This window comes from Physeter macrocephalus, chromosome 7 (assembly GCF_002837175.3).
Source record: "Physeter macrocephalus isolate SW-GA chromosome 7, ASM283717v5, whole genome shotgun sequence".
Taxonomy (NCBI): domain Eukaryota; kingdom Metazoa; phylum Chordata; class Mammalia; order Artiodactyla; family Physeteridae; genus Physeter; species Physeter macrocephalus.
The window spans coordinates 150651806-150671662 of record NC_041220.1 but is presented as its reverse complement, the minus strand read 5'-3'; the positions used below and the strand labels follow the sequence as shown (position 1 = coordinate 150671662).

The 19857-nt window shown below is 48.7% G+C and overlaps 1 protein-coding gene across 16 annotated transcripts in view; it reads left to right on the top strand.

Annotated features, from left to right (window-relative positions):
* Positions 1–19857, top strand: part of PUDP (pseudouridine 5'-phosphatase) — a 352814-nt gene that overhangs the window by 44014 nt on the left and 288943 nt on the right. For 10 of the 16 annotated variants that reach the window (XR_008617969.1, XR_008617967.1, XR_008617968.1 and 7 more), the window contains exon 3: positions 7992–8221. Coding sequence is in view for 10 of the 16 variants with exons in the window: in XM_055086304.1 (XP_054942279.1) it covers positions 7992–8221 (230 nt within the window). In the remaining 6 variants the exon portion in view is untranslated. Of the gene's footprint in view, positions 1–3780; positions 3874–4298; positions 4726–7991; positions 8222–9231; positions 9454–19857 lie in introns of those variants that run through there. The other 6 variants (XM_028492508.2, XM_055086307.1, XM_055086308.1 and 3 more) reach the window with 2 other exon arrangements.

Here is a 19857-nt window from a genome sequence, read left to right as displayed (position 1 = left end):
TTACGAAGGTGTATTTTGTTAAAGTTCCTGGACAGGCGAGCTAGAAAGTGGTGATGATTGCATGCTGTACAAAGGATTTGCCTATAAATGTCACAGCTGTGCCTGTCTCCTCGCCCCCGAACCGAGTCACACAGCCGCTAGGGGAAGGGCCTTGCTTCCGTGTCCCCCTGAGCACGCACTCCCTGGGACCTCAGTCCCAGTGTCGTGGCACGTTGAGTGGGGCTCCAGCACCTCACCACAGAGTCCTCCTCTGAGAGATACCCGTGGAAAGGAGGGGACCCTCACCAGGGGCTTGCTGCAGCCTTCCGTGCGCCGGTGCCTTCGGCATCTCCGCGGTAGCCTACACAGGAACACAGGGAAAGACTTCCTGTTTCCTTACCAGACCATTCCCCAGAGCATAGGCAATAACACCAAGAATTTTATATTTGAGGACTTCCCTGGTGGCGCAGTGGTTAAGAAGCCGCCTGCCGATGCAGGGGACACGGGTTCGAGCCCTGGTCCGGGAAGATCCCACGTGTCGCGGAGCAACTGAGCCCGTGCGCCACAACCGCTGAGCCTGCGCTCTAGGGCCTGCGAGCCGCAACTGCTGAGCCCGCGTGCTGCAACTACTGAAGCCCGCACGCCTAGAGCCCACGCTCCGTCCGCAACGAGAGAAGCCACTGCGTTGAGAGGCCCACGCGCCGCAACAAAGAGTAGCCCCCCGCTCGACACAGGTAGAGAAAGCCCACGCTCAGCAACGAAGACCCAACGCGGCCAAAATAAATAAATAAATTTTTTTTAAAAAAGAATTTTATATTTGAGATAATGCCCAGAAAACAACATGCACGGGAACTCTGGCCACAGTGTTGAAACTTCTGCAGAATGGCAGCAAGGAAAAGATAGTTGACAGTGGAAAATTATCTCATTTGACTGTCCTGGTCCCCACAAATAGGGCTGATCACTTTCAGATTAGTTCGATAGCCACAGTGATGCACTCCGCTGCTTCCATCTCCGTTGGATGCAGGTGAAGGAAATCAGTCCATTTTTGATGTGAATTGTTTAGAGGGCACCCACCTTTCTTTCCATCATCTCCTATTTGTGTAGGAATTGAAAACTGAACATGCTTCCTATATCTTTATATCATCTGCAGTTTTTATACTCATCCCGTGAAGTAGGCAGGATTGGTCTTACTCACATTTTATAGGTGAGGATGCAGGTTTGGAGAAGTAAACTGAAGAGTGAGGAATCTGACCCCTGGACTTCTAGGCCGTTCCTACGCTGCCCTGACTGAGAACATTGCCTACGGCACTGCCTGTGATGACCGGCATCCCTGGTCTCCACCCACCAGAGCCAGGAGCCCCCCCCTCCCCCAATTGTGACAACCAAACAGTGTCTCTGGATGTGGCCAGATGCCCCGTGGGGCGGGGGTCAAAATTGTCTCTGCTGGGGAGCCACTGCCCTAAATACAGCGGTAGACTGGGAAGGCATCGTGTCAGGTCCCTCTGAGTGTGTTATGGGACGGATGGAAATTTCAGGCTCCGGGGCCTTGCTCGTCTTGGAAGGCGACCGACCCTTCACTTGAGTTGTCATTGCCTTTGATGGTTCTGTTCTCCAAATCCTGCCCTGGGAAGGAGGGTGGAATGTCTGGTTGTCCCCACCATCCTCCCATACTTAGGTTAGAATCCTAATTAGAATCCACCCTGGAAAGGGTGACCCTCAGGGTGAATCAGCAGGATCTTGTCTCCCTTATCTGCCCTGGAATGTGAACTCATGGCCTGTGATCATGCCTTTCCAAAGCGTTCCTTAGGAATCCACAGTGACATTAAAATCTGGGCATTGCTAAAGGTCTCCTGTAAGGAGGGAGAGGTGTCAAGATCCCCCCTCTGAGAACTTGCTCCTGTAGCTCCCAGCACCCTCGCACCTCCTGGCTGTTGATCCCAGGGGAGTGACCTGGTCTCTGGGTCTAAGGTGGCAGCTGGAGGTTCCTGGGGCCTCTTCCTACTGATGCCGAGAGCAGCTGCTGGGCTTCTCTTCCCGTGTGTGTGTGTGTGTGTGTGTGTGTGTGTGTGTGTGTGTGTTTGTGTGTGTGTGTCTGTGTGTGTGTGTGTTTTTCCTGTGTGTGTGTGTGTGTTTTTCCTTTTTCTTTCCTGAGCTCCGCCCTTGATTGCTAACGATTGCTGAAACGTTGCCAGCACACGTTCGTGTTTATAGTCATGAATTATGTCGTCTTCTCAGAATCAAGGCCCCAGCTTCTAGTTTCTACCACCAGCGCTGCTACCTTGGGTCCTTGGGGCCACAGTTTCTGTGGCTGCCGTAACAAATGACTGCAAACTTGGTGGCCTAGAACAACAGAGGTTTATGCTCTCACAGTTCTGGAGGCCACAAGTCTGAGATCAGGGTGTGGGCAGGCTGCACTCCTTCTGGCGACTCCAGGGGAAGATCCTTCCCGCCTCTTCCAGCTTCTGGGGGCTCCACGCGTCCCTGGGCTTGTGGCCGCCTCCCTCCCGTCTCTGCCTCCATCTTCATGTGGCTTCTCCTCTGTGTCTGTGTCTCTCCTCTTATAAGGACACCAGTTGCTATGACCTGAATGTTTGTCATGCCCCCAACCCCCAAGTTCATAATATATGAAGCCCTAACTGCCCCCGCCCCCCCCCCGCCCCAGTGTGACTGTATCAGGAGGTGGCCCCTTTGAGAGGTGATTAGGTCATGAGGGTGGAGTGCCATGAATGGGATTAGCGCCCTTACGAAAGAGACCCCAGAGAGCTCCCTCACCCCTTGCATGTGGGGACACAGGGAGTAGACAGTCGTCTGTGAACCAGGAAGAGGGCCCCCTCAGCAGACACTGAATCTGCCAGAACCTTGATCTAAATTCCAGGCCACAGAACAGTGAGAAATCAATTTCTGTTGTTTATAAAGCATCCAGCCTGTGGTGTTTTATTATAACAGCAGGAACAGAGTTAAGACACCAGTCGTTGGGTTTAGGGCTCACCATAAATCCATGATGATCTCATTCTGGAGGTCCTTCATCACACCTGCAGAGACCCTTGTCCCAAATAAGTTCATGTTCAGAAGCACCAGGGCTTAGGACTTGGACATATATTTGGGGGGCCACCGTTTGACCCACTGCCCTTGGTGGCATCCCTGTGACCTGTAACACCGTGGTGTTGGGCTGCTCACCTTTCAGGCAGGGGCACAGTCAGCGTCTAGGAGAGGTGGTCTGCCCACGCCCTTACACATGCGAGTCGGGGTGAGGAGGGGCCGAGCCTTGTCTGAGAAACGCACGTGTGGAGGTCTAGGCTGAGCAGAGCCCTGCACAGTGCACCCGTGCCAGGATGGTGTGGGTGTCTGTTCCCCTGCCACGTGGCTGGGCGCTTGCATCAGCTGAGCCCCCGGGCTGACCCTGTGACATGACCCTCACCTTCCTGTGCGTCCCTCAGCAGCCGCACTGTGCTTCCTGAAACACACGGTGTGTGCGTTGCTGTGTGGTATCATCTCCCCCTGGGTCCTGTTCACTCCCCCCTGGGAGTGAACCCTCTCTGGGTTCAGGGTGAATTGTTAGAAATGATGCGTGAGCTAGTTAGAGGTTTGATGGATATACCCACTCAATGCATGAATTCCACAGCACCACCTGAAAGAACTCATGTCTGCTATCTTTTCTGTATTTTTCCTTTTTCAAATCTACTTTCGTGGCAGCCTCTGTGTCCTTTCTCACCAATCTTAGGTCTCTAGGATGAAGTCAGATGGAAACATTCTTCTGTCAGGATCCCTGATGCTCCGCGTTTCTTTTTTCTTCCGCTGTAGGTCAACCCTGTGAGTGTGGCTTCTTTGTAGCCAGAGCTATATCTGTCTTTCTGCCCTGCCCTGAAACCGACTTAAGCACACCAAGGCTACAAGGTGTTGAGTGGATTTCATTTATGTACCTAATGAACCAGCTTCTCCACAGGACAGAACTCCTTTCACATTTTCAGTCTTTGTCTTCTCAGAATGACTGAATAGGAAAAAGTTGGTGTATAGTATTTAAAGGATACAAAAGTGTTTCAGGTTTGTGTGTGTGTGTGTGTGTGTGTTTCAAACCCAAACAGAATAAGCCTAATTTTTTAAAAGATTATTTCCCTGATTTAAAAACAATTTTTTGTTCACTTAAAAAATGAATGAATGAATGAATGAATGCTACAGAATTTCTGAAGGAGTCAGGCAATAATGTATCAGGATGTTCGAGTGATTCATTACTGACTGTAACCTGAAGTTTGATGTAATGGTGGTGACCATGTATAACATCTGCTGGGGCCTTACCTTCCTGTGTGTGCTTTTACGTGCAGGACCCTTTACAGACATTCCTTCACAACTCCACCACCAGGAACATTAATCATTGCTGTGACAGTGGACAAAACTGAGCCACAAAGAGGGGACATAATTGCCACGGGCTGTGGTCAGGTCCCTCTCTTGGGTTTCATGTTTGTTTTGGTCTCAGACATTTTCAAGGAGCTCAGTATGTTGTGTCTGATTTAAAAACAGTCGTCTGAAAACCGTTTTTGATTCATTCCCCTCTGGATAAAAATGACGAGTACTCACTCCAATAGAGGCTTATTGGTATGTACTTAATTGTGTATAGTACTGTGCTGTTACATTAGGTACGTTACAGAATATTCACAGAACTAGAAATGTGAGAAGGATAAGCTAAAATGAGATAAACTATATTTAAATGTTTAAAATCAGTAGCACCAAAGATCTTTTCCAGCAGTTTTCTTTTTCCGGTAGCTTTTAGAGAAAGCATCTGTTTAAATATGCTTCATTTTTTCATATGTTGGTTTACTATTGTGTAATACAATTTGAATATTTTGTTTTAAATTCAAATCATGTTGATGCTCAACTTTAATCACCGTATCCAGACAGAGGTGATTATTGGATGTCTGTTTGTTTATAGGCATTCTTTCATCCATCTTAATTCATCCGTTAAGTAAAGTTTTTTTTTTTTTTTTTACTGAAATTTAACTGATAAATGTCATTCTCCATGCTATTAATCAGTGCTTGTTGCAAACAATCTTGAATGCTGTGGTTTTTTCATGTTTTCACATAATAGATTCACACCCCATAGAAACCCTTCACATAGAATACTTTCACACTGGTTGGAAATTCCTTTTCGTGTGAAATTAAGCATATGTGTTCAGAAGTCATACAGGTCTGTAGTTTTCTTGTGTGCGTTTTGTCCAGCTTTGGTATCAGGAAAGTGCTGGCCTCATAAAATGAGTTGGGAAGCAAGCGTTCCCTCCAATTTCTTGCGGTTTCTTTATTTCTTCTTTCTTTCTCAGATGCTTGGTAAATTCACCAGTGAGGCCATCCAGTCCTAGATTTGGGAGGGTTCTTGACTACAGATTCAATTTCTTTAATAGAGCTAGGGCTAGTTAGGTTATTAGTGTCTTCTTGAGTGAGCTTTCTAGCTTTCAAAGAACTTGTCCATTTTATCTAAGTTAGCAAATTTATTGACATGAAGTTGCTTGTCATATTTTGTGTATCCTTTTTAATGATTTTAAGGACCTGTAGTGCTGTCCCTCTTTCACTGTGATAAACTTGGATTTTTTTTTTTTTTTTCCTTGATCAGTCTAGCTAAGAGACCACCAATTAAATTGTTCTTTTTAAAGGACTAGGTTTTGGTTTAATCAGTTTTCTATGTTCTCTTTTCTGTTTTCTGTTTTGAGTTTGTTTATTTTTTCTTTTCTCCTTACTTTCTTAAGATAAAATCTTAGATTGTAGATCTTCTTTTCTTTCTTCCAGTTTTTGATTTTTCAAATACCATTCCTATTTTAATTCTCCTATGGTCAGGGAAATTCCTTTGTATGATTTCAGTTACTTAAAAATTTTTGAGACTTGTTCTTTGGCTCAGAGTGTATTCTATCTTGTTGAATGTTTTATATGCACTTGAAAATAATATGTATTCTGCTGTTGTTGCGTAAAGTGTTATATAAATATCCATTTGGTTGAGTTGCTTGATAGTGTTTTTGAAGTCTGTAGTACCATACATATTTTCTCTCTACTTGTTCTGTCAGTTACTGAGAGAGGAATTTGAAACATCTGTCTTTCTCCTTTCTGTCCTTTGAGTTTTTGCTTTACCTATTTTGAAGGTCTGTTATTTGGTGCATACATATTTAGAATTGCTATATCTTCTTGATGAATTGACCTGTTTGTCATTACAAAACGTCCCTAGTTATCCCTGATAATGGTCATTCTTTGTTCTAAAGCCCACTTGTCTTTTGTTAGTACAGCTACACTGACTCTTGATCGGTAGTGACATAATACATAGTTTTCAATCCTTTTTTTTGGTTAAGATTTTTTTAACGTGGACCATTTTTAAAGTCTTTATTGAATTTGTTACAATATTGCTTCTGTTTTACGTTTTGGTTTTTTGGCCACGAGGCATGTGGGAACTTAGCTCCCCAACCAGGGATCCAACCCGAACCCCCTGCACTGTAAGGTGAAATCTTAACCACTGGACTGCCAGGGAAGTCCCTCAATCCTTTTAGTTTTAACCTATCTGAGTATTTATCTTTAAAGTAACTTCCTTGCAGACAGCGTGTATTTGGGTCTCACTTTTGTTTGTTTTTCCATTCTGACGGTCCCTAACTTGGGCGTAATTATATTTATCAAGCTGTTATGTGAGGTCATTATCTGCTAATATCTGTCATCTCTTCCATATTTGTATTCATTTCTATTGATTGCCTTTTTCTCCTGGTTTTGGGTTGTATGTCCTCCTTTGCAGGCATGGTAATTTTGATTGGATGTTGGACACTGACTTTTACATCCGAGTGCTAGATTTTGCTGATTTAGTTGTCTTGGCGTGGAGTTGAGGTCCACGTTTTCCTCTGAGCACCTCATAGGACTGTTTCTCTGAAGGATCACAGTATCTGTTGCCTTTCTGAATGGGTTCAGGTATTGAAAAACGTGTCAGTCTTTTCTGTAGCAATTGAGAAAGTAGGGACATCGCCTTACGTACTTACTGAAACAGCCATGATTATCTGATTATTTAAAATACTATTTTAGATAAACCTTTGTGTGGATTTAGACATTACTGTTGTTGTAATCGGCGTGTGTTGAAGGTGGAAAGTACTGTCATTTTTGTCACATTTCTGATGACTCTTAATTGGCTCCAAGGATAATACATTAACCTAAATGTTTCCCGGACTTAACCGCCACAGTTGATAGGAACGTGGAAAGGAACGTGGAAGCGTGTCTTTCACATGGTGTGTTGTTGTTATTGTTGTTCAGCTGCGTTAAGCAGAGCCTGTTTCACTGTCTGACCCCTTGGTAGGTGGTCCTGCAGCTTTTTTTTTTTACTGGCGGTACGCGGGCCTCTCACTGTTGTGGCTTCTCCCGTTGCGGAGCACAGGCTCCGGACGCGCAGGCCCAGCGGCCATGGCTCACGGGCCCAGCCTTTCCGCGGCATGTGGGATCTTCCCGGACCGGGGCACGAACCCGTGTCCCCTGCATTGGCAGGCGGACTCTCTACCACTGCGCCACCAGGGAAGCCTGGTCCTGCAGCTTTGCTTCACTGCGACCTTTCCCTTCAGCCTCTGATGGGGACCGGTTCAGGATCCAGCAGTGTGAGGAATGCTGAATTGCTTTCTGTACAATACAGAGTTTCCTTAGAAAACACCAAAAGCATAGTCCTTGTGTATTCATTGCTTTAAAACAAAGCAAAACAAAGCCCGTGTACACAGTGCAGAGGCCCTTCCCTGGGTTTGCTCTGATAGGATTGGCGAACAGAGCAGCGTCATCCCGGTCGCATCACCTCTGTTACTTTGGGAGGTGCTATCGCTGAGCCCTAATTGCTCTCTGATGTTTGTGTTGAGTGGGGATGTCCCAGTGCTGACCACCTCTGTCAGGACAGTGTGTGAGATCAGACAATGCCTGAGAAGAGGCAGCAGAGTCAGGGCGACAGAGCGGGCGCAGCGTCCCTGGAGGCCTGCGGCCGGTACCTGCTCCCCATCGTCACTGACGCCTCCCCCCCCTGCCCCCAGGTGTGGAGAAGCTGATCCGCCACCTGCAGAAGCACGGTGTGCCCTGTGCCGTGGCCACCAGCTCAGGGACCGCATCCTTCCAGATGAAGACCAGCAGACACGAGGGCTTCTTCAGCCTGTTCCATCACGTCGTCCTCGGCGATGACCCCGAAGTGAGGAGTGGGAAGCCAGAGCCAGACATCTTCCTGGCTTGCGCCCGGAGGTTTTCTCCCGCTCCTCCCGTGGAGAAGGTAAGCGGCAGCGGGCGTGGAGGTTACGCCGTGCTCAGGCGCAGGGTCTCTGTGTCCACGTGGACCGCTGCTGTGTGGCACTCCTGAGGACTCGAGGAGAGGGCGGTGGGGTCGCCGGGTGGGAGGTGCGTGGGGAGATCCCTTCATTTTGAGGGCGAGTGCAGCCACCCCAAGTCACCTGGCCAGTGAGTCCCGGCCGGAATCGTCTGGGGTGCCCGAATGTAAGGAAGCCTAGGCTTCGCAGAGCACTGCCTCACGGGCACTTTGCAGGGAAGGGGGGCCTTCAGTGATGCACGGCGGCAGCGTGCTTATTTGTAACGAGCAACCTTGGACGCACACGTTCCCTGCAGTTCAACAATTCAGACGTAGGTCAGCAGCGCTCACCACCCCTCTCCCCAAATGCTTCTCGGTTTCTCCCCTGCCAGGGGGCCGCAGGCAGAGCTCCGTCCTGCCTGCGTGGGCTGCTTCCTTACGCCGGGTCCGTGGTGGAACTGGGGAGGTGGTGTCTGAGCCCAGGAAGAGTGCTGAGAGTGCACGACGGGGCTGGTTCGGTTCTGCTGAGTCTCCGCACGGCGCATGGGGGCTGGTGAGAGGGAGGAGAGGGAAGAAGCCTCAGTCATCTGCAGAGGCAGATTCCAGAACACCTGGGGCTTCTCGAGAGCGGTTGCTGCTGGTAACCCACGTGTGTCCACAGCAGGCAGGGCGTCCCTCGGGGTGACGGTGCTCCCGCCTGGTCCCTGGATCCGAGGGCGCGGTGCTTCGTGGGGCGCGGGTGCAGGGAAGAGCCTTTCCGTCAGAGATCTTCTCACCGTCTGCCTCTCACTAACGCAGCCTTTGCCCCACTAACCACAAGCGCGGGGAAGGTTACTCAAAACCCTGCCTCCCGATGCAGCTGACAGTGGCGAACGTTGTTGAGTGATGTGGTTTTTGGGCCCGGGGCCTAACTTACTACACTGAACCTGTAAGGGCCGTCCAAATATGTAACCCCTCGGGCTTTCTCTGATTCTCAGCCGCTTGCTGGGCGTCCCACGATTCAGTGCACTTCTGACGCTAACGACCTGGAGTCAGCGCCGAACCCCGGGTCGAGGGCTCAGCCCCAGAGACTGCCCCCGCTGCAGACGCCAGCCCCCGATGAGGTACCCAGGCCCCTCACGCTTCTCCCCAGCCGGCCACAGATGTGGGTTCCCACACAGCCCCCTTTCCGGTTGTTATAATTCACTAGAATGACTCACCGAACTTCGGAAGACACGACTTGCGTTTGCTGGTCTAGTTTAGGAGTACAGCTCAGGAGCAGCCCGGTGGAAGAGCTGCTTAGCGTAAGGTCTGGGTGCCGCGGTGCTGGCGCTTTCATGCCCTCTCTGGGCATGCCACCCTCCCAGCACCCCCGTGTGTTTAGAAGCTCCAAGAACCTTAGGACTTTTTGCGGAGGCTCCGTTACCTGGCACTGCTGGTTAAACCGTGGGCCTTTGTTGATTGCATCGCCGGGCCTGCAGGTTGGGGTGGGGTGCAAGCTGCAGCGCTCTAATCCTGCCTGGTCTTTCTGTCCACCAGCCCCCATCCCGAAGGCATCTGGGGCCCAGGACTGTCACTCATTAGCATAAACTGACATGTGCTTGAAAGGGGATTTTTACCAATAACGAAAAATATTCTGATTGCGCAGGAAATGCCAAGCGTTTTAGGAGCTCTGTGCTGGAAACCAGGGGCAAAGGCCAAATATATATATTTTTTATTACGCGACAGCCAGAAGAATCATTGCATATCATCGAGGGACGGCGGTAGTGCGTTCCTCGCAATACATATACGCGGGCGGATTCAACTCAGCAGTTGCATGACCAGGGTGGAGCCTGCGATGGCCCAGCCACTAAGCCACAGAGTCAAAGATGAGGCCTCAGGGCTGGTGGGACGGGTCCCGGCTGCAGTGTGGTTCCGCTTCTTACATCAGAACATCTTTGTGTCCACGTGTTTGCCATCCTATGACAGATTCCATGCAAATGCGTTCTCCTTCCCTAAGAACTTCTTCAAGAATTTCCCATACCTTCAGGTGATAAAGCCCTATTCCTAGAAGGGCCATCTTCTTTGTGTGGTGCAGGTTGCTCTTGATCTGTTCGCAGGTAGAGTGAGGTGCCCCCCTGAGCAGACTGGTTCCAGAGCAGCTCAGAGTAGGGGCGCCTGCTTCTAGCCCGTCTTCACAGCTGATGAGATGCTGACCCGTCATGTCCTCCTTCGCTTGGCTGAGGCAGTATAGGGAGGAGGGTGCTGCCTTTCTTTCCACTCCGGGCACTCCGTCCTTGGCCGGCACCCTATTCGTGGAAGCATGGCGTTTCCAGGTTTTCAAGTGTGTGCGCGAACCAAGTTTATGGGGAGACCACACGCCGGCTTTGCGTGAGGCCAGGTGCAGTGCAGCTGCGGGAGAGGAGGGCTCGGCTGTGCAGCTCTGGTCTATACGGGCGGGAGTTCCCCTTGGTGAGGCGCCGAGGCAGAGCTCGGATATCCCTGTTGCCCACGGTGACAGTGTTCTCGGTACATCAAAGGAAAATAAGCAAGTGCATATCTGAGGAGTAATCTCGCTCCTAAAAGTGCTCTCCACCAGTTACCCTTGTTAGTGACCCACATTTATTTATGCAGGTATTTGTCTTGCAGAAATGAAACCTTTCTTGTCCTGTTTCCTAGGCAGATACAGTTAAGGTGTTTGGGTTTTCCTCAGATGTGCGTATTGTAGGAGGAAAGGACAGTGTTGATCGGCTCCTGGGTATGGAGGCCCACCGCCCGTTTTGTACTTGCATTTGTCTTCCAAATTCAGGAAGCAGTTGCAGAGAGACTCATGGAAGCATGACACAGCTCTTAGGTCGTGTCCTGCTGCTTCCTCTTTGACGCAGTGCAGGCGCCAGCACATAGCGGTGACGAGCCTCGGAGTTGAAGGGCATTTCATGCAGTTATCAAGTCCCTAGAGAGAGTCACGGTTGCCGTTGGGAACTGACGATGCTGTGCGTGTCACCAAAGTAATCTGGTACAGTAGTACTAATAGGGCTGTAGTAAAGCACAAGTAGCATAAAAGGGGGAATTTATGTTGTCACGTTAGTCACCATTTTACTAGGAGAAAGTGCCTCACAGAGCTGGCCTTCAGCACGTGTTCATTTCAAATGTCCTAAGTTATTTATGTGTCATTCTTTTGTGCTTAAGGTAGGCAAAAATACTGTGTCGTCTTCAAAAGTCACTTTAACCCATCTTCATGCTCAGGCGTACTCACTGAGTGCTTGCTGTATGCCAAGGGGGAACCTGGCATGCGGGAGCCCCTACTGAATCCCAGGGGCCCCGCAGGGCAGAGGTGATCATTGCCCCAGCTTTCACAGCACCTGAGCTTCTGGAGGCTCGCAGACAGGAGCGAGGGTGCTCAGAGCCCCAGGCAGGTTGAGGGACCAAGCCGGGAGTCAGCCCAGCCCCCCTGGGTGGGTGAGCTCTGCCACTTGAGTGCCTCGCCACAAAAATGCACGTCTTTGTTGCAAAATAAAAATGCCGTCATTTACACAGGATTTCTTGTGTTGATATTTACTACTACATTACAAGTAGAACCTGAAATCAGTTTTTAAAAGCATGGCAGTCACTACTTTGCATACATGTTTTTCTTGTTAATGTTCAGAGCTGAATTTCAGGGGTTTTTTAAATGAATAATTATTTCTTTTTTTTAAAGAATCATAGTTATTTTATTTATTTTGGCTGCCCCGGGTCTTAGTTGCTGCACGTGGGATCTTTAAGGTGCGGCGTGCGGGCTCTTAGTTGCGGCGCACGGACTTCTTAGTTGCAGCATGTGAACTCTTAGTTGTGGCACGCATGCAGGATCTAGTTCCCCCGACCAGGGATCGAACCCGGACCCCCTTGCATTGGGAGCGTGGAGTCTTACTCACTGGACCACCAGGGAAGGCCCCAGAGTTTTCTTTTGAATTAATTCTTTGTTTTGTTTTGAAGAAAGTCTCGCGCATAAAGCCTTTATATGCCTAGAGAGTTAAAAAATGGCAGAGGTACTTTAACTTGAGTTCTGATTAACTGTACAACGTCTTCATCATATAACACTCGGACCATTTCTTCAATTACAGAAGTCATCACCTGAGTTGACTTTTCCATATGTGAAATGGCAGTTAATATACTTTTATGTAATCTCTTGACAAAGAAACACGTTAATTTAAAAATCATTCTCTGTACCTCTTTTTATTGTGTATTGTCTGTGTGGCCAAAGTCTGCAGACAGGTGTAGGCTGTCAGGTGTTGCTGCTGGAAGAGCTACTTCACCTCCCAGGATAATGGGAGTCAAGTGGGTGCGTTGCTTCTGGCAGGTTGAAATGGGGGAAGAGTCCCCAGCTGGCAGCTGGTCCCATGCCAGCCCCAGGGACCCACCCCCACCCCCGCCCCGGACCGCACCAGGCGCTGTGATCCCTGTGTTGCACCACGTGTTTTCTCGGTTCTTTGTGTGTTTGTACGTGTGGTTGTGCAGTCTTCACGTATCGGCAGTTTGAAAGAATGATGGTTCTTATTAGGCCCTTGTAACAGCATGTACATATAACCTATCTATTTTAAGCCACCATCACAGAATGAAAATCTGACAGGGCTCCAGACACTGAGAAGGTGAGTTGTATCTTGGATTTGTGAAAAATTGAATGGTCGTGCCCTCAAATAACCTTAGTAGACACACAGAGTTCTGCTAGGCTCGGGGAGCAATGACACTTAACTTCCAGGGCTAAGAACCTCTTCCTCCGTTCTCAGCTTTGCCTTTGGAATGTCTGTAAACCACATGTGTGTCCGTGTCGTTAGCTCTGATTCTGTGTCCCTCTCCTGACAGCACCCCTTCGCCCGGCCGCTTTCTCCCTCGCTGGTGACTCCAGGGCTCCGTCCTAGCTTCCTCTTCGGTGTTACCAGCCTGCCATCAGCGGGGAAGGGGGGTTGCTGTATTGGGGTGAAAGAAGTCTGTCTGCAAAGGCTTCTTAGGCAGCGACAATGAACAAGATGCCTCAGAAACGCTGGTTTGCTCGTATGCTGGCTTAAACAAATACTGAGTTAGTAGTCCCCGGTAATTTCCACGGACGGCGTCTGGCAGGTGGAAGGGTGATCTTCTCTTTTTTTTTAGAGGGCGTCCACAGTGGCCGCATCCCCGTCACTTTGTTCAAACTGGGGTGACGAAGTCCTTGCCATCGGCCAGAGCCTGTGCAGTGCTAGCTCTGGATCTCCATGTTCCAGGAGGCCACCCAGGCCGGTGGGCATGACTGATTCCCCCTTGTCTAAGTCCAGACTTGGCGACAGCTTGTCCTAAATGCTGGCAAGAGGATCCACATCTCTTTGAGGGATGCTGGGGGTCTTGGACCAGTTCTTCAAAGTTCTCCTAATTCTAAAAGTCTTGGGCATAAACTGGATGAAAATGGAATCCCTCCCTGTTTTCTGAAACACAGCAGCATCGCTCCCCAGGTGATGCACAAGGAACTGGGGTGTGAATTCTGCACCAGTAAAGAAGGCTGGCCACTGGGTTGGGAGTTTCTTGCCAGGGTCCTTTCTCTGGACCATCAGCAAATTAGAACATGGTTTGTTTTATTAGCTGAAAGCCTCTTAGCACAACCAGAGGGTGTGCTGGTTGTATATTGTATCATTCTCTCCACAGTTAGCTAGGTCAATTTTGTGAATTTTAAATGTGAATTTTAGCGCTTAACCTTGGACTAGTTGCCCGTGTTCCTTTCCCCCTCTGCCGTAACAAATGACCACAAGCTTAAGGACTTAGAACAAGGCAGATTTTTATGTCACTGTTCCATAGGTGGGCATTCCGGGCCTGGCATAGCTGGGTCCTCCACTCCAAGTCTCACAGGCGTGAAACTAAGATGTTGGCTGGCTGGGCTCCTCCCAGGAGGCGCTAGGGAGGGACCATGCCCAGGCTCATCAGGTGGCTGGTGGAACCCAGCTCCTCGTAGGTAGGACTGGAGTCCCCGTCTCCTAGCGGGGTGTCCTGGGCTTTGCCCTCAGCCCCTCGAGGTCTCGCTCTGGCCCTGACAGTGGGTCTTACATCACAGAGCCAGCACTGGGCGTCCGACTCTGCTCGCACTTGACATCACTCCTTCTGCAGCGTTCTCCCCCTGCAGCCAGAGAAGGTGCTCTGCTTTTAGGGGCACACCTGGCTAGATGGGCCCCTCACCTTTCGGCAGGACACCCTCCCTGTCTCCAGCTCCATAACCTGAAGCCCATCTGCAAAGTCCCCTTTACCGTGTAAGGGGCCCCATTCATAGGTTCTGGGGCTTCAGGGGTGGGCATCTTTGGGCACCAGTCTGCCCACAGCAGTACCTACTCTCAGTTCCAGTTTTCCCACTTACAAGACGGAGATAAGAATATTAGAAATGTTAGAAATGACACTTGCTGCAGGAATAAAGCTTCTCCCAGGCCCTCTGCCGCTGACTTTCTCCCTCTGCGTTGTTCTTTGCTGCTTCTACGTCTTTCCGTAGGGGTTCACGTTGCTGATTCTTCCGGAGTCTCCGCACAGCACCTGGCTGCTGACCCACTGCCCCTTGTCTGCAGGTCCCGAGGTGCTCTTGGTTCCCAGGAGGCTGACCCACTGCCTCTTGTGTCCAGGTCCCGAGGTGCTCTTGGTTCCCAGGAGGCTGACCCACTGCCTCTTGTGTCCAGGTCCCAAGGTGCTCTTGGTTCCCTGGAGGCTGACCCAGTGCCCCTTGTCTGCAGGTCCCAAGGTGCTCTTGGTCCCCTGGAGGCTGACGGCCACACTCGCAGGCAGGCCTGGGTCCAGGCTGGACCACGACTCACCCAGTTGGGATGACGTATCAGTGCCTGTGAGTCGGAGCTCTTCACTGCCCCTGTTCTGTTAGACACTAAAATTGAGTCAGGGGCTGAAATGATTGAAATCTATAAGAAGGTAAATGCATGGCATATGAAGCATTCTCACCCCACTAATATATTCTCAGGGTAGAGGAAGAAAGCTAATACAATGCTATATTTATTGGTCCTTTACTTGACTGTTCTGCCTGCAGACACTACTGTTGTTGCTATAGTCTGTCTTGAGGGTCAGTAGTACTTGCTCTGTTTCTTTTACCAGCAGCTAAAAGTGCCTACGGCACACGGTCCCCGGGGCACGTGTTGGGGGCCCTGGAGGACCGCAAAGCGCCCCTGGTCCTGGGTAGTTTTTGTGGCTCTCACCCCACCGTGCTGAGTGTCCACTGGCCAGTGTCCGACAAACAGAAACCCAGGGTGTGGTTCTGTGGCCACACAGGGATCCACACGATGCAGAGGGCTCGGGTCAGCTTGGACCCTTGGCTAGTAGATGCCCCATCCCCCCATTTGTAAACCGCAAGAAGAGACTTGCAAACTCAGGGCTTGCTGTTTATACTTCTTGAGAACATTTCTTGGCCCACGTGGACCCAAGGATGCCTTCCTGACTGCTCTGCACCCACCTTCAGGGGCCTCATGCGTCTCCACAGCGTCCCCTGCCCCTCCGGGGTGACCTGACCGCATGACCTCTTGGGCATCCTTTGCCCAGAGCTCCTTACGTCTTTACACACTTCCGTTTCTAGTGAAAAGCGTAACCCGAGTGCCAGAGCTGGTTGACGTTTAAAGTGAGCATTTGCATCATCTGATTTTATTCATCATAAGCGTTTTAAGTTAAAGTTATTATGTACAGGGAGGATTCAGACCATTCCAAGGAAACAAGGCCAAGGACTTTATTTGCACTAATGTGAATTTTGCCATGGTCAGGTGTATCTTCTTGAAACTTTTCCCAAATGTATTCCTTAGAGCACTAGTTTTGGGGGACGTTCATTGGTTTTCTCTGAAAACACATTTCGGCATTTGCGAAACTTCTCCATCAAACTTGAAACAATGGGTTTATCCAGGGCAGTCCTTCCGGAAACTTTTTTTATGCTGATTTTTGTATGTCACGAATCTCCAGTCCCTCATTCAATGTGAAGAATCTCCTTTTTGCAGTAGATCTCTCTGGACTGCTGCATCAAAGAACATTCTGGAAACCTCGTACCTAATGACATCCTAGTAGACAGTTTATCTTTATTTTATTTATTCTTTTATTAATTTTCATTGCAGTGTAGTTGCTTTACAATGTTGTGTTGGTTTCTGCTGTGCAGCAAAGTGACTCAGCTATACGTATACGTATATCCCCTTTTTTTGGATTTCCTTCCCATTTAGGTCACCACAGAGCACTGAGTAGAGTTCCCTGTGCTATACAGTAGGTTCTCATTAGTTGCCTATTTTATGCATAGTATCAGGGGTGTATATATGTCAATCCCAATCTCCCAGTTCCTCCCCACCCCTTTCCCCCTTGGTATCCAATACATTTGTTCTCTGCAGTCTGTGTCTCTATTTCTGCTTTGCAAATAAGATCATCTGTACCATTTTTCCAGATTCCACATATATGCATTAATATACGGTATTTGTTTTTCTCTTCCTGACTTACTTCACTCTGTATGACAGTCTCTAGGTCCATCCACAACTCTGCAAATGACCCAATTTCGTTCTTTTTTATGGCTGAGTAATATTCATTGTATATATGTGCCACATCTTTTTTATGTATTCTTCTGTTGATGGATGTTTAGAAATGAACATTAATACGACTGTTGAGAGATGAAGAAAAAGATCAGAAGCCTCCCCTGGAATAAAGTACATCTTCACTTCCAGAAGTGCTGAATTAGCTACGGTTGTGTGTAAAAGGAAGCTTTCATCTGGTTGGTGGGCACTCAGTGGGTTCGCAGAATTCAGGCGTCTTTGTGAGTACCAGAGAGTAAATCCTGGAGGGCCTTGCCTTCATAGGCCTGTCATCATCTGTAAACAGGTGGCTGGGCCGTAAGTAACAGCTGTTCGCATCCAGAGGACTGAAGAGAGGCCTCCTGCGTCGGCGGCAGTGACATGTCAACTCCCAGAACCGCGGCCTGTCCTTCCCCTCGCTTGGGAACGAAGAGTTTAACCCCCTCCAGGTCCAGTAATTATGTAGGCTTTCCCTGCGTGTGTGTCGCTTCCCAAAGTAACTGTCAGCCTCTCCTGTACACGACGTTTGCAGGCAGGGTGGGAAAATCACTTCCGCAGGTCTTCAAAGGCGCCCTCTGTCCTGTGATAATTCTGTTTGTGGCTTAAGCAGAAGCTTTGCCCAAAGGCAGACAAAACGCGCTGTGGTTCTGCTCTTCTAGGCGTTTGTGGAATTAGGTCATCCCGGAAACATTTAATTCCTTTCCCCAAACTGCAAGCAGTTGTGATCTAAGAAACCTCAAAGTGGTTCTTCCTCTGAGAGAGTGCTAACTGGAGATTACACACAGCTCACTGTTAGACGTATTGTAATAGTGTGCTTGGGTGGCCAGAACGCACTGTCACGGGCTGGGGAGTTGAAACAGCAGGCATGCGTATCCTCGCAGTTCTGGGGGCCAGACGTCCAACACGAGGGTTCTGGCAGTTTCCGCCTCAGGTGAGGGCTTTCTTCCTGCTACTTTGTCCTCTCGTGGCCTTTCCTCTGAGCGCAAGGGGAGGGCCAGACAGAGCAGCTTCCCCTTCCTCTTGGAAGGACCCTAACCCTCTCTGATTAGGGCCCCCTTGGGACTCATTTCACCTGAAAACCATTCTAGGGACCCTGTATCCAAATACATTGGGTGTTAGGGTTTAACGTTTGAATCTCGAGGAAAACAGTTCGGCCCGTAGTATGTATTTCGACATGGTAGCCATGCAGGGGGATAATCTTCAAGGCTGGTGTCACAGTTTAGCTCTCAACACGCGAAACTGATAGGGGCCTTGAGTCAAACGTGTTTCACGAGTATCGTGCAGAAGGCCGAGGAAAACACTGATTTTGCCCATTTACTTGAATATGTAGAGGAGGTAGGAAGATGAAAGAAAGTATTCTGATGACCATTTAGAAATAAATAACACTTGTTTTATGAATCTTTAAAATACTCAGAGCCTTTGAGAGCCTTGCTGGGCTTTTTCAGTGGTTCCTGACAAATTGGTGAACACAGAATCTGTACTATTAAAAGAAAATGAGAAAAAGGTTTTTGAGCTATCTTGAAGTCCTTTGCTCAGCACTTAATTTACACGCACATACTTTAAGATGGACACTGAGAGGGCCTCGCGATGTATTTGTCATGAATACAGTGACACAGAGTTCCTTAGGAAGCTTCCCGCACATGCCCGCCAAGTTGTTAAATGCTACACTTTTCAAAGGTTTTCCTCAAAAGGAAAAGGAATCCATTTAGTGGTGTGATTCATTCATGTATCTAGCCTGCTACTCTAGAAGATTTTGTTACCAATATGTTTATCTCAGTACTGGCTTTATTCTTTTATTTTCAGACTAAAATTAATTCAGTAAGACAGTAGCTCCGCAGTGTGCAAGGGACACTGACCTCAGCATCAGACACTTCTGTAGAAGACCAGAGCACAGTTAGAATCTACTTTACCTATAGATAGGTGGATGAGTGGGTGGGTGTGTAGGTAGGTAGATAGATACGGATGGATGGATGGATGGATGATGGATGGATTGAATGGTGGGTGGATGGATGGATGGATGGATAGATAAAAAGATGAAGAATATGAACAAAAGTAGTAATTAACAGCAAAACACATGCAGACTTCAGTCATTTTTACAACAGTACTTAAAGGTTTATTATTTAAGTAAACATGTAATGAAGTGTATACATATTTGATATCACAATATTGTCTTACTTTTTTATGGGTATTTCACTGACCAAGAACAAGGAGACCAATAAAACTTCAACCTTAGATATGAGCCCTGTTAATAAAAAGTTAATCAAAAAACTTTAAGACCTCCTCAAAGTTTTCATGTCTCATAGTGTGAAAATTGAACTTGATACTATAAAATTAATGTATAGAATCAAATCTACTGCAAAAAATGATATAATGGAAGTTTCAACTTAAAAGTAGTGGTTTAGTTGAAAACTGTTTTAGTGATTAGATTTGGATTATCCATGGCTTTATATGTAATGAAAAATCATGGATGCTGCTTTAGGGGGTACTTAAATTTGCATACACATAATGCCAGGCCCCTGAGTCTTCAGAGTGAACCAGAGTGACTTCATGTCAAAGTTTGTGTGTTACTGAGCAAAAGGAAAAGCTTCCTTCCCTAGAGACGATGTAATCACATGGAAACAGTTCACTAGTTCCAGAAAAGTGTACCACTTAAAATGTACACTTGTACTTGTTTGAAATGTAAAATTTAGTTGTCAAGTGTCATCTCAGGTGGGTCTGGACCTGAAGGGAATAGGTGCATGGGATTGAAGAGCTGATGGCCTGTTGGCCTGAGCTGATGAGGAAATGCACGGTGAGAGGGCCATGACGCCAAACGTGTGGGAACCCAGTGTATAAACCATCCCTCGGAAGTAAGGGAAGGGGACCCCAGGCCATCTGATGACATACCTAGCAGACGGATCCAGCACTGCTTCTGGGGCTGCACCTCACCTGGCCCCGCTGCTGCCTCACCTGTTTCCCCTTCTGCCCCGCACTGTGGCTGAAGCTCCATCCCTCCTGGGCCGTGGGCTCATCTCAGAGAAATGCGAGCCTGCCTCGGACCCCTCCTTGTCTCCCCTTTTCCCTCCTCCTGGCTGCAACTCCACACCCAGCCCCCCGGCCCCCCGCTCACACCCCCGCCTCCTCTCA